The sequence below is a fragment of the Arachis hypogaea genome, chromosome 16 (genome assembly GCF_003086295.3).
Source record: "Arachis hypogaea cultivar Tifrunner chromosome 16, arahy.Tifrunner.gnm2.J5K5, whole genome shotgun sequence".
NCBI classification, from domain to species: domain Eukaryota; kingdom Viridiplantae; phylum Streptophyta; class Magnoliopsida; order Fabales; family Fabaceae; genus Arachis; species Arachis hypogaea.
Genome location: NC_092051.1, coordinates 130122864 through 130137425, shown reverse-complemented (window position 1 = coordinate 130137425; position 14562 = coordinate 130122864). Strand labels below are relative to the sequence as shown.

The window sequence follows — 14562 nt, the reverse complement described above, 5'->3', positions numbered from 1 at the left end:
AACCTGCAAGTCACCAACATTTATATGCAAATAACTAAATCTTAATAGCTTACCAGCCTACCACAATCTACAAAAATTAAAAGAAAACAAATAAAACAAAATTTGGTATATAATAATTGGTTATAGTGCTATTACTATATTACATTCGTGAAACCCGCATTCACCTCTTATTGATTTGAACCAAGAATTATTGCACTGTTCTATTAAAAAGGAAAAAGAAAAATGGATGATTTCATTTTCGTTTTACATAGGGGAATGCACATCTGACCAATTAAAAGAGGAGGAGGTAAAAAACAAAAGAAAGAAAGAAAGCAAGACAGACAGACAAGACACCAACAGGTTTGGTTTCCAACATTCAAATTTCGAAAGTTGGAACTTCAGCATCAAAACCATGTTTGGCCTTGTATAATAGCCGAGGCACTATGTTTCCGTAAGGGTCACTTTCTCTTTTCTCCTTTAAATAAGCCAAACATTTCTCAACCTCGGATTCCACTTGTAAATATAGTTCATAAGATTTCTCTCTGTCTTTCAGCACATGCTCCTACCTGTCAAACAAACATAAAATATATCTATATATAAATTTAATCTGCCATAGTCAATATCATATAAATTTTTTATGTACTCATTTTATCTCGTATGTTAGAGTAACAGATCACATATTGAATAATTACCACCAAATTTCATGGCTTGAGCATACCTTTAGTTTCAATTGGTTTTCCAAAATAATAATAGAAACGGCCAGGAACTTTAGGCAAGAATGCAGGCATATGTACTTGTTGATTTGCCACCTCACCAGTAGCATCAGTCCTAAACTTTAAAAATGTCGGACATAAATAAGAATTTAGTTTTGATATGCAGTTTAAGAAGATTTTATGTGTATCCAAATACGTAATTATATGTGTAAGATGGCATCTATAGAAGGTTCAATAGATATAACGATATAGTTTACAAATACTAAGTTGTGACTCTTAATGTAATATGAATCATGCCACACAATGAACAACTAAATTTAAAAGGAAAATAAAAAAATGGAGATACCTCAAAGGGATAGACTCAGCTGTGAGCTTCTCTATTAGAGACTTGAATAAAGGAATGTTGACCAAGTCATCATAATCAAGAACAACCTGAAAAGACCAATGCAGGTTGGTGTTAATGGTATAAGTCCATGTTCAAGGCATCAACAGAAGACGTAGAATGAAATTAAAGAATGAACGTATTATATATCAGGAAACTCTTGACAAGAATGTTTTATGCAGGTGACGTATTTCCTGTATTCTAACTATTCTACAAGACTAAAACATCGTCAGAAATATATGAGAAGCTCATAGTTCTCATAAATCTTTAGGACTATTCAGTAATTTAAAATGAAAATGTTTATGTTTAGAGTTTAGTGATAGGTTATCAAATTAAATTCTTCTATTCAGTAATATATAAAAGAAAATGTTAAATATATTCCTTCCCACTAATTGCAAAGCCTTCATTATTCGATCCTCTCCACATTCAAATACACATGCAAAAAGTTCAGGGTGCAATTTTTATCTGCTATGCATCTTACATTGAATTTTTTGAATAATGTAGTATCACAGTATTTAAACTTCTTCAGTTAACACTTAACAGTCACCTGAAAAGTCAAAATCCTTGAAGTATAAGATATGATTAATGAATCAAAATTAAATCCTCCCATCATCCATAAACAATATGGTCATGCTTTTGTCTCCATGACAAGCACTTGAAGGGCACAATCACTTTGTAAAGTAAAATGATTATAGCTCGGCAAAGATCCAAGCTTACCTCAGCAAGATCATCTTCTCCAACAGTACCAATCCAAAAGGTACTATTTTAGCTCCGAATCAAGCTGCCATTCTAACAAACTAATTGTTCAGGCCAGAATAACTTGTATTCTTCACCCTGAAAATCATTAAAATGTTCAGTATATGTTTAATGCAAATATCCAAATATGCATTACCATATTAGCAAATATCCAAGTCTTACAAAGGTAAGTATCTAATAACAATGTAAAACTCTTACACTATCAAATAAACTCAAATAAATGTTTCTCAGCATACTGAGTTAGTGACAACTCATTCAATTCACATTTTCATACGCTCTTTCATGTCCAAGATGGTATACAAGCCAGAACAGAGGGAGTAAAACGAGCAATTGTTTCAATATGAAAGATGGCAATAACTTGTTGCCAAAAAGAAAACTACATATTGGAATTTACCTTCCTGTGAAGAGCCTCGCGCATCCCTCCAGGATATAATAAGATATGAGACTTGGAAGACAAAAGCTTGAATAGGTTAGTTGCAGCAACAGGAACAGCACCCATAACTCTGAAGGAATCAAAAGAAGCTAAATCTGGCAGTAGTCCAGCATCATTTCTCCTAAACATCAATGGATGAGCTATCCCTCGAACAAGGATATCTCTTTCGGTCAAAATTCGAGAAACTAATGGACCGAGTTCAATTCCGAGCAGCATGTGATACCCAACATATATAACAATGTAAAACCCTTACTGTTGACTAAATCAAATCAAAATCAGATTCCTAATTCCTTTTATGAATCTTATGTAAATAGAATTAATTATAAATCTTTTCCTTTTTGGGTTTAGCTTAATTTTAGGGATTTTATGATTAGAAATCTTTCCTTTATTTTAGGCTAGTATTTTTTCCTTCTTTCCTATTTTCTAGTTATTTCTATTTCTGTAATTCCTCTATAAAGAGGCTGATTCCCTGTACATTTTATAATACAATACATTCAAACACTTCAATTTGGTATCAGAGCAGGATCTCTGCACTGTGCCTCTGATTTATAGCTATGGCTGACAGTTCCTCAGTCATTAATCCTGAACAGAAGGAGAACACCACTCCTACTCCATCAGATTTAAAATCTGAGCAACGGATACTAGTTAGTGGTGACTCCCATTCAGTTCAGATCACCACATTTCGACTCAATGGGTCAAACTACCTTAGGTGGTCTCAATCAGTTCAGATGTATATCCGTGGAAGAGGGAAGATTGGATATCTCACCGGTGAGCGAAGCCAGCCTAACATCACTGACTCACAATATCATGTGTGGGATACCGAAAATTCCATGGTGATGACATGGCTGGTGAACTCAATGGAGGAGGATATCAGCAGTAACTACATGTACTATACCACAGCCAAAGAATTGTGGGATAGTGTCAAGAAGATGTACTCTGATCTTGGGAATAAATCCCAGATTTATGAACTTACTCTAAAAGCTAGAGAAATTCAACAAGGGGGTGACAATGTCACCAAATATTTCCACACATTGAAGCGGGTGTGGCAGGATCTTGACCACTTTAATAACTACAAGTGGAATTCAGCCGCTGATGCCAAACACCACCAACAAACAGTGGAAGAAGGGAGGATATTCCAGTTTCTTGCAAGCCTCAACGTGGAGCTAGATGAAGTTCGTGGCAGAATTATTGGAAGAGCAATCCTACCCTCAATTGGAGAAGTATTTGCTGAAGTTAGAAGAGAGGAAACTCGTAGAGCTATGATGATGGGAAAAGGCAAGACTGAACAGACCTCTTTGGAGTCTAATGCACTTTTAGTGGCACCTGCTGCACTTAAAAAGTTCATCAAATTAGAAGCACCCCTCCAATCTTTGGTGTGACCACTGCAATAAACCTCGTCACACCCGAGAAACCTGCTGGAAGATTCATGGAAAACCAGCACACCTTAATGGCAGCAAACCTGGTCTCAAAATACGCTCTACCCCAACTGCTCATGAGGCTGAAAAATCATCATTGAGTAAGGAACAGGTTGAGCAGCTCATAAGGCTGTTAAATTCCAGTTCTGTGTCTAGTACTCCTAGTGGTTCTTTGGCTCAAACAGGTAATTTTAGTATTCCTATGTCCCTTAACTGCACCTCAAACTTGAATGCACCATGGATTGTCGATTCAGGTGCATCTGACCATATGACCAGCCTCTCCCCTTTATTTAAAACTTATTCTCCTTGCTTTGAAAATGAAAAAATTAGAGTTGCTGATGGTAGTTTTTCATCTATTGCTGGAAAAGGTACAATTAAACTGTCCGAAAACATTGACCTAAGAAATGTCCTACATGTACCAAAGCTTTCTTGTAATCTTTTCTCTATTAGTAAAATCTGCAAGGATTCCAATTGTGCTGTGACATTCTTTGACACTCATGGTATTTTTCAGGACCGGACTTCGGGGAAGATGATTGGCAGTGCTAAGATGATGGATGGGCTTAATCACTTTGAGGATATTTCGGAGGATAAAATAGCTCAAGGATTTAGTGGTATAAGTTCTATGCCTATAAAGGACCAAATAATTCTCTGGCACAATAGACTAGGACACCCTAGTTTTCCATATCTCAAACACTTGTTTCCAAGTTTGTTTAAAAATATTGATTCTTCCTTACTTAAATGTGAAAGTTGTATTCGTTCAAAGAGTCATAGAGTTCCTTATTACTCTCAACCTTATCATGCATCTAAACCTTTCCACTTGATTCATAGTGATGTATGGGGTCCATCGAAAATAACAACTCAATTTGAAAAAAAATGGTTTGTAACTTTTATTGATGACCACACACGACTATGTTGGATCTATCTCATGCATGAAAAATCTGAGGTTTCTAAAATTTTTCAGTATTTTTCAATAATGGTAGAAACACAATTTGACACAAAAATTTCAATATTAAGAAGTGATAATGGCACTGAATACTTTAATAAAAATCTTGGTGAATTTCTTCAAAAGAAAGGTATTCAACATCAATCTACATGCCCCAATACACCCCAACAAAATGGCATTGCTGAAAGGAAGAATAAACACCTTCTTGAAGTAGCACGTGCCATTATGTTTGAGGGTAATGTTCCAAAGTATTTATGGGGAGATGCTGTTCTAACAGCAGCCTATATCATAAATCGAATGCCCACACGTGTGTTAAATTACTGCACACCGTTGGATACTTTCAAAAAGAATTTTCTAGCATGTAGATTGCATTCTGACTTACCTTTAAAAGTATTTGCTTGCACTGTGTTTTTACATACACCTTCATATCGAAGTAAACTTGATCCAAGGGCAGAAAAATGCATTTTTATTGGCTATTCCCCAAGTCAAAAGGGTTATAAATGTTTCAATCCACACACCAAGAAATTTCATGTAAGTATGGATGTTACTTTTTTGGAACATGAAACCTTTTTTCAAAAAAATTCTCTTCAAGGGGAGAGTCTAAGGGAAGAAAATTTTTTGCATGAACCTTTACCTACTCCTATCTTACATATTGAGGATACAACTTTCACTAATCAAGTAAATTCTGAAACAATTGCAAAACAAGATGTGAAAACCAATTCTGAAATTGTGCCAGAATTAGTTGGAATCCAAACAGGAAAAGAAATACCACAAGAAAAGGAGCTTCGGTGTTATGTTCGGAAATATCCCAAGAAGACTAGAGACCAGCCCATCATCTCTGTACCAACCCAATCTGAAAACCCGGAAGACGGCTCAACTGTAGTACTTCAGGAACTTCCAGGTAAATCTGAAATTGTCACTTCTAATAATAATTTGCCAATAGCCCTTAAGAAAGAAACCAGAACCTGCACCAAAAAGGTACTTAAAACCAGCACCAACCATCCTATTTCCAATTATGTCTCTTACCAAAATCTCTCTCAAAAACATCGAGCTTTTACTTCTAAAATTACAAATCTATTTGAGCCTAGGAACATAGAGGAAGCACTAGATGATCCCAACTGGAAATTAGCAGTGATGGAAGAGTGGCATGCACTCAAGAAAAATGAAATTTGGGAGATTGTAGATCTGCCACAGAATACAAAATTGGTTGGCTGCAGGTGGGTTTTTACCATCAAATGCAATGCTGATGGAAGCATAGAGAGGTATAAGGCTAGGTTAGTAGCTAGGGGATATACACAAACCTATGGAGTAGACTATCGAGAGACTTTTGCTCCAATTGCCAAACTCAGTTCTGTGCGGATTCTCTTATCTCTTGCTGCGAATTACAATTGGCCTTTACACCAATTGGATATAAAGAATGCTTTCCTGAATGGGGAACTAGAGGAAGAGGTGTTCATGAAACTTCCACCTGGATTTGAAGCTGAACTAGGGAGGAATAAAGTGTGCAAACTAAAGAAATCTCTCTATGGATTGAAACAATCCCCAAGAGCTTGGTTTGAACGACTTGGAATGGTGGTGAAGGGACTTGGTTATACTCAAAGCCAAGCTGACCATACACTTTTCTATAAGCATTCAGCAGCTAATAAAACTGCCATCTTAATTGTATATGTGGATGACATTATTCTGACAGGTGATGACTTTTTGGAGCTAAAAGACTTGAAGGAGAAGCTTGCCAAAGCATTTGAAATCAAAGAACTTGGCTCATTAAAATACTTCCTTGGAATTGAATTTGCAAGGTCTAAGGAAGGCATTTTTATGAACCAACGAAAGTACATCCTAGATCTTTTAAAAGAGACGGGATTACTTGGTTGTAAAGCTGCTGAAACACCTATAGAGCCTAACTTAAAATTGAAGCCAGCTGAACCAGAAAATGTAATGGACAAAGGGAGATATCAGCGGTTGGTAGGGAGGCTAATCTATTTATCCCATACACGTCCGGATATAGCCTTTGCTGTGAGCATGGTAAGCCAGTTTATGCATTCACCTGGTCAAGAACACATGGATGTTGTCTTTAGAATCCTAAGGTACTTGAAAGGGTCGCCTGGGAAAGGATTACTCTATAAAAAGCATGAACATCTTCAAGTAGAAGCTTATACAGATGCAGATTGGGCTGGGAATATCATGGATAGAAGGTCAACATCTGAGTATTGTACTTTTGTTGGCGGAAACTTGGTTAGTTGGAGGAGTAAAAAACAGAGTGTTGTGGCACGAAGTAGTGCAGAAGCTGAGTTTAGAGCAGTGGCTCATGGAATATGTGAAGCAATATGGGTAGAGAAAATCCTACGAGAACTAAAAGTTTCCATTTCTCCACCAATGCGGTTGTATTGTGACAACAAATCTGCAATTTCCATTTCTCATAATCCAGTGTTGCATGATAGAACTAAACATGTTGAAGTTGACAAGCATTTTATCAGGGAAAAGATTGAGAGAGGACAGATTTGCATCTCATATGTTCCAACCACGGAACAATTAGCAGATATTCTAACTAAAGGATTACCCAAGAAGACTTTTGATAGCATAATAAGCAAGCTGTCAATGAATGATATCTTCAAGCCAGCTTGAGGGGGAGTGTTGACTAAATCAAATCAAAATCAGATTCCTAATTCCTTTTATGAATCTTATGTAAATAGAATTAATTATAAATCTTTTCCTTTTTGGGTTTAGCTTAATTTTAGGGATTTTATGATTAGAAATCTTTCCTTTATTTTAGGCTAGTATTTTTTCCTTCTTTCCTATTTTCTAGTTATTTCTATTTCTGTAATTTCTCTATAAAGAGGCTGATTCCCTGTACATTTTATAATACAATACATTCAAACACTTCAATTCTTACACTATTAAATAAACTCAAATAAATGTTTCTCAGTATACTGAGTTAGTGACAACTCATTCAATTCACATTTTCATATGCTCTTTCATGTCCAAGATGGTATAGAAGCCAGAACAGAGGGAGTAAAACGAGCAATTGTTTCAATATGAAAGATGGCAATAACTTGTTGCCAAAAAAAGAAAACTACATATTGGAATTTACCTTCCTGTGAAGAGCCTCGCGCATCCCTCCAGGATATAATAAGATAAGAGACTTGGAAGACAAAAGCTTGAATAGGTTAGTTGCAGCAACAGGAACAGCACCCATAACTCTCAGAGAATCAAAAGAAGCTAAATCTGGCAGTAGTCCAGCATCATTTCTCCTAAACATCAATGGATGTCCTATCCCTCAACAAGGATATCTCTTTCGGTCAAACTTCGAGAAACTAATGGCTCGAGTTCAATTCCGAGCAGCATGTGATACCCAACATATATAACAGGTCCCTCTGAAGGAAGTCCAGCAAGGACCTTTACAATTGTTCCATCCTCCAAAGTTGACAACATTACAGGACTTGTCAGAGTGTTCAATAGCCTGCAAGCATTATAAGTGAAAGGGGACATGATTGCAACTTCTATTAATTAATAAAATAAAAAGAAAAGAAAGAAGATGAATCAAGAAAGCATGGTTGCACATCTGAAGATATAGCATAGATACATGATTTGACCAACTAAGATATTAGCAAGTTCAATCAAGTTTCCCACTTTGGAGTACCATATATATTTCTGATAGATTTTAAACTTTATCTCATATAGCATGAATATATACTCACCAAGACATCAACTTGACATGATAAGCTTGTTTAAACACTGCAGACTTGTTAACTGTGTTGATGCCTTATATGATCAACTTTATCATAATATTTACCTGTAAGAGTTCAGTACTTCTTTGAATTCCGTAGGTGTTGGCGGTATATAATCTGATACATAATCATGCTTCTTTACACAGCAGTAGAAAGAAGTTCCCTTGATGACTGTTACCAGGTCAATATTGCCTTCCTGCTAGCGGAAAACAGAGGCACCATATTAGGATCCATTAAGACTTTCCATAACATATTAGATATCTTTACTCCACAAGTACAAGAATGTTAGATGAAGAAAAACAGCAATGGAGGGAATCATACCAGGAATAGGAAATATCCACTGTCTGCAAATTTACATAGCTCAGAGTTAGCTAATAACTTACGTAGCCTTTCGCCTTCCTCTTTGCTAGGTAGTAATTCGTCTTTTTCACTAAGAGGACAAATGATGAACCTCAGTTTCAGTTTCCACATTCCAGAAAAAATAAAGGTGCACCAATATTTGAAGAATGAACAGAAGTCAAGCATTTCAGTAAACTTAGTTAATCTTAAGTGTTTTCATCAAGATAATGTTTTCAAAGTAAAAATCCGTCAACAAAGTTTTTACTTTTTTATATTTTTATTGAAAAAGAAAAGCATTTCTGCTAAGTAAACACGAAGTTATAAGTTAACAAAGTACGTATGATCCTAAATTACAACTGATATGAGATTGACAGTGTCAAAGAGTATGAACCTGGATAGTATCAAAGCCTGAGCTTTTACAGCATGAAGGCGTGAGTTGGCATATGCAGAAGCTGATCTAAGCAGCTTCAGCTTCCACAGAAGTGTTTCTTTTGGTAATATATCAGCAAGAGCCTAAATCTCTCAACAATAGACTTTCAATACTCTTAAGTGAAAAGAAAGTTCAATCTGAGAACTCAGAAGCCCGGATAAAGAAAATACAGGCATGTTCATCATGTGTTCCTGAAAACTTCAGGATGACCAACTTTTACAAAGTTTTATTTAAGAATAAGAAGTAAACAAGCAACATGATTTTGAATTGCAACCTACCACTACCAGTAGTCCCTACAGGAGCAGATTCCATCTCTGAAATGATGGAACCTACTTGAATCTCTCACTGTGATTTCCCTACCAACTATCTTGGATATTGCCTTGATTGCAGCATGGCAATTTGTACAAGCTCTTATATTCTTCATTACTACAATCGGTGACCCTTCTGAGGTGCTGATCAGTGCATATGCAATGGCAATGCATTCACTGTGATATTTAAGGGATTCTGCCTTCAGTTCGTTATCCTCATTGTGAAGGGCACAGCTTAAGTCAGGCTTGTACCCTTCTTTCTCCATTTGCTTCTCCAGATCATCAAGCTTCCTTGTGATCTCTTTCATCTGTGGGTGAGACTTGTTATTTGCTGAAAAAACATGAGTTTTGTGTTTGATTTCGACCCAACTGTAAGCCGGCACTTTTCTAATTCCTCGGCTTCTCATGGCCGTCTTCACCTTCCCTACATTTTCCCATTCACCAATTTCTGCATATATATTGGCCATGCTAACATATGGAGCAGCATCTCTGAGCTCCTTCATGCTAAATAATTGGTCTGCTGCTTTCTTTGCCAACTCTTGATTTTTATGGATTCTGCAGGAGTTTAGAACTGATGACCACATTATTTCATCAGGTTCAAAAGGCATCTGAGCCATCATTTTCACTGCCTCCTCGAATCTCCCACTCCGACACAGCATATCGACCATTGAAGTATAATGCTCTCGTTTAGGAGTAACTTCATATATTTGAGTCATGGAGTTGAAGTATTGCAATCCTTCTTCAACTAGACCACAATGGCTGCATGCACACAGCACACTAAGGAAACTAACAGCATTTGGTTTCAGACCTGAATGAACCATTTGTTCAAATGACCTAAGAGTATTTTCACCATCTCCATTTTGTGCATAAGCTGAAATCAGTGCATTCCAGGAGACTGAATTCCTAACTGGCATCTCTTGAAACATTTGAAGTGCATTTTCGATGGATCCACATTTCGCATACATGTCAAGCAGTGCACTCCCAGAAAATACATTTGAAAGGCATCCTGATCTAATTATGTGTGAGTGTAACTGCTTTCCCAGAGCCTGTGAGGCTAAATTTGCACAGGCTTTTAGGATGCTGGCATAGGTAGCTGCATCTGCAGTCTTTTCAGCTCTTTGCATCTCAATGAATAGCTTTATACCTTCTTCAGGGTGTCCCTTCTGAACATTACCCGAGATCAGGGCTGTCCATGGAACTGAACTTTGAAGAGCCAAATTTGCAAAAATCCTATTTGCTTCCCCAAATCTGTCACATTTAGCATACATGTCAACCAAAGAATTCCCAATCATATTGTCTGAAATGGCAGCTGTTACAATAGCCTGGGAATGAATTTGCCTACCCATTTCCAGGTTCAATGCATTTGCAGCCATGCTCAGCAACGTAGCATATGGGAATTGCCTTCTGTTAAATCTAGTGAGGTGTAACTCCCTGAATAGTTCAATAGATTCTTTGAATCTTCCGTTCCACACATAACATGTGATAAGTACATTGTAAGAGATGCCATCCAACTCTGGCATCTCATTAAAAAGTTTCTGTGCTTCAGCAACCCGGTCATGCTTCGAGTAGAAATCAAGCAAAGCATTTGCCACGAACACATTCCACACAAAATTAGTCTTCAGCAGAAGACTGTGAACTTGTTGCCCAAATTCTATATCATCCAACTGTATCCCACAACACAAAACTGTAGCAAAAGTAAATTCTGTAGGCTTAAACTCCAAATCCTGCATCCTGAAGAACAGGTTTAAGGCCTCATGATTCAACCCCTCTTTTGAATACCCTGCCATTAATGCATTGTAAGTGACAGAATCCTTCATAGGCATGTGCTCAAACAGCTGACAAGCTAACCCGAGGCTGCGGGTTTTACAGTAAGAATCAAGCAATGAGTTGGAAACTACCATGGCCGAATTATGCCCCAACTTAACGACATAGGCATGAACCTGGGTTACTTCATTGACAGAATCGAACTCAGTGAACCCAGATAAGAGAGTGGAAAATGTAACATAATCTGGTTCAACTCCATGCCTACACATCTCAACAAAAAGACCAAAGGCTTCACGAAACCTATTGTTCTGAGCATAGCCGCCAATCAGCATTGTCCAGGAAACAGCATTGCGATCATCCATGCCATCAAACAAGTTAGTTGCAGTGGCAAGATCGCCAGATTGTATGTAACCCATGATCATCATGTTAGCAGAGAAAGTGTTTCTGTGAGGCATTCCGTCGAACAGTTTCCGAGCACGGCGCAATTCGCCACGTTGAACACAGGCCCTGATCAGGAAATTGAAACGGCATGTTTGGGGCATGAAGCCTGTCTTGATGATGGAAGCGTCTATGGGGGTTCGGACATGAAGGTGCGGTTTTGGATGTGTCAATTTGGCAAAGCTTCGGCATGAGATTTTCTTGGTACATGCTTTCATGTCATTAGGGGAAGAAAAGAAACAACTCAAACTACTAAGGGTCAGGATTCATTCAATGACCCACCCATAAATAATTTCAAATGTACCCCCCCAAACATTCCCTTTTAGCAAATTCCTCAACATACCCCTATTGTTGATAAAATTGTTCCAATAATTGAATTTCTACTGTCTGTAGCAAGCTTATAGACCAAAAGCATTAAGTGAAGAACAGATTTTCACCTTTATAACTGCATTGATTCCTCTGTGCGTTACTTTGTATTATCAATATCTCGCCATCTGCAGAAGAGCAACAACTTTAATCCTCTGATCTTATACAACTCAAGAACTCACACATGCAAGGAGAAAAAGGGGATTAAAATATCAATAAGTGCACTGTAAGTTCCAGATTTCTGGCTCCTAGTTATTGAGAAACTGTCTCCCAGTTGATCCACAAAAACGTCTAAGTCAGACAGTTAGACCAACTGCTTAGGTATAATGGTGTATTATATTAATAAATTAATTCTTGAACACAATTAAAAGAATCTAATATAACAGGTTTATCACAATATAATTTTTGTTATTTTTTAACTTATTTACTAACTACCTTTTGCTTGCTAATAAATTAATCTCTGTGTAGAATAATAAAGGATTAGACAACAAAAGATGAGGATAAGCAACATTGCACACAGAAATGACAAAGTAGCCATTTGTAAATCTAGGATTGCGAACAGATCCCCATTTAACTAATATCACCTGACATTTCAAATACTAATTTCAAAAAACGTTTGATGTTTTTGTTAAGTAACTCATAAATAATAACTCACCAGATCCATTTAGAACAAGGTTGCGAGAACCGACCCAGCATTGAACCGATCAAGTGAGAGGATCAATGGTCCAACCGGTGTCAAACTATGGTTGAGCCGGTTTAATTAAATATACAATAAAATTATTAAAAATTCAATATACAATTTCAAATATTCAAATTCAATGTTTTCTAAACTAATAAAATTCAAAATTTTACCATTTCACATGGTAACTTGTTCATATTTTATCATTAAAAATTCACAATAAATTTTTTTTAATTAACTTCTAAACTGTAATCAAGCTCAATTGCTTGACAATCAAGATAAGCACTCCAAGAGAATCAGAAGAGAATGGTGATGAGCACAAGAAAGAAGAGAGGAATTCTTGTGATATAAGAAACAAAGAAATGATTTCAAAGACATATCTCTTTTTACGTGTACTTGATTTGCTGCTCTTACTTTTTAGAATTATATTATTTTGATTTCACCTCCATTTTTTTTTGTCCAAGAATGCAGCGCAGGGGAAGGACTCTTTTAAGGTAAGGTTGAAAAATTAACATACTGCTTGCCTTATTCCTTTCCTTTTTAGTACAATGCCACCCTTTTTATTAGGAAATCTTTTTAGAAAGTGTTTATTTATTAAAATAAAACAACTAGAGATTTTGTCACCAAAAAAAACAACTAGAGATTTTGCAATTGAAATTAGAATTGAGAACAGAATTATTGAGGATCAATACACACGGATCATATTATTTTGAACTAAAAACCGAATAACTAACTAACCAAGAGTCTAACACTCTTCTATCATTCTTTCTTGAACCGAATCTTGTTCGATTACATTTGTATCCTCAATACTAATCAAGTATTCAACAAAAACTCAGAATCCAAAATCTTGTCAGCATCCAAAGCCAGAGAATCCAAAAAAAAAAACTAAGCAAAGAATCCAAACTAAATTCAGAATCACATCAGCAACAATCCCAACTCAGAACACAAAATTATTTCAGAAAATCAGCAACTCAGAATAACAAAATTATTGCAGGAAATTTAACAAAACACCACCAGCCATCATCCATCAAAATTTAACAAAATAAGCAAAAATTAACAAAAATTTAAAAAAAAAACTCAGAATCAGATTTCAGCAACTCAGAATCAGCAAAATTAACAAAATAAGCAAACATAAATACCAGCGGCGAGAGAGGAAGGGAAGTGACGGCGAGGAAGGAAGGGAAGTGAGCTCGGACACAGAGAGAGGAAAAGAGAGAGGGCTCGAAGACAGAGGCTTCACGAAGAGGACAGAGAAGACGAGTTCAGCGCCGACGACGACGACGACGACGACGACGGAGACTGGCTTGACGATGAGGACAGAGACGGCGACGCCAACAGCTCCGAATCGACCTTTTAGCAACGTCGAGGAGAAGCGTATCCAAGAGAAGAGAGCCGAGCAGACATTCGAGAGGTGACGACGGAAACTTCTGGCTGTCACCGCCAGCGGCGATAGTGGTGGCGTTCTGAGGTTTGAAGGTGGCTGCAACTCTGAGCCTGTGATAGGGTTTGGTGGTAGGGTTTGTATCATCGTTTGTGAGAGAGAAAAAGGAGGGCGGGGTTTTCTGGGTTTTTTTTTTTAAATTAAAACCGAAAATCTTTAAAAAAATTCGTCCGGTTCAATCGATTTACCGGTTAATTGTCGTTTTGACTGATTCTTTCACGATTTTTTATCAAATAGTTTTTTTTATTTCAACCGAACCAATAAAAAATTAATTTTTGGTTAATCGATTAAACCAATCTATCCAATTCAATCTTTAGAACTATACTTACAACTAGACAGAAATTCCTCTTAAAGACACATATTTCTACACAATTTAAAGAGAGACAAAATAAGTGTTTGAAAAATCATTTAGATTTGCTACATATTCAAGCCTTATTACCATCTAAATCCA

General features: G+C 36.7%; 1 protein-coding gene and 1 pseudogene across 2 annotated transcripts; both read right to left on the bottom strand.

The window, feature by feature from the left end:
* Positions 1–76: 76 nt before the first annotated feature.
* On the bottom strand, positions 77–9291 carry LOC140172964 (phytyl ester synthase 2, chloroplastic-like; annotated as a pseudogene).
* Positions 9274–14224, bottom strand: LOC112755012 (putative pentatricopeptide repeat-containing protein At2g01510). Of its 2 annotated transcripts, none has more exons than XM_025802865.3 (3): positions 13810–14224; positions 9394–12119; positions 9274–9313 (listed from the first exon to the last, which is right to left on the bottom strand). In XM_025802865.3, exon 2 carries the CDS (start codon positions 11841–11843, stop codon positions 9396–9398), a length of 2448 nt encoding a protein of 815 aa, XP_025658650.1. In that variant the 5' UTR covers positions 11844–12119; positions 13810–14224; the 3' UTR covers positions 9274–9313; positions 9394–9395. The 2 variants fall into 2 exon arrangements, with proteins under 2 accessions (XP_025658650.1, XP_025658652.1); XM_025802867.3 differs by having other exon boundaries at positions 9274–9306.
* Positions 14225–14562: the final 338 nt, after the last annotated feature.

Excerpts from the sequence above, each read along its gene's own strand:
- LOC112755012 (XM_025802865.3), bottom strand. The coding sequence starts at position 11,843 with ATGAAAGCATGTACCAAGAAAATCTCATGCCGAAGCTTTGCCAAATTG.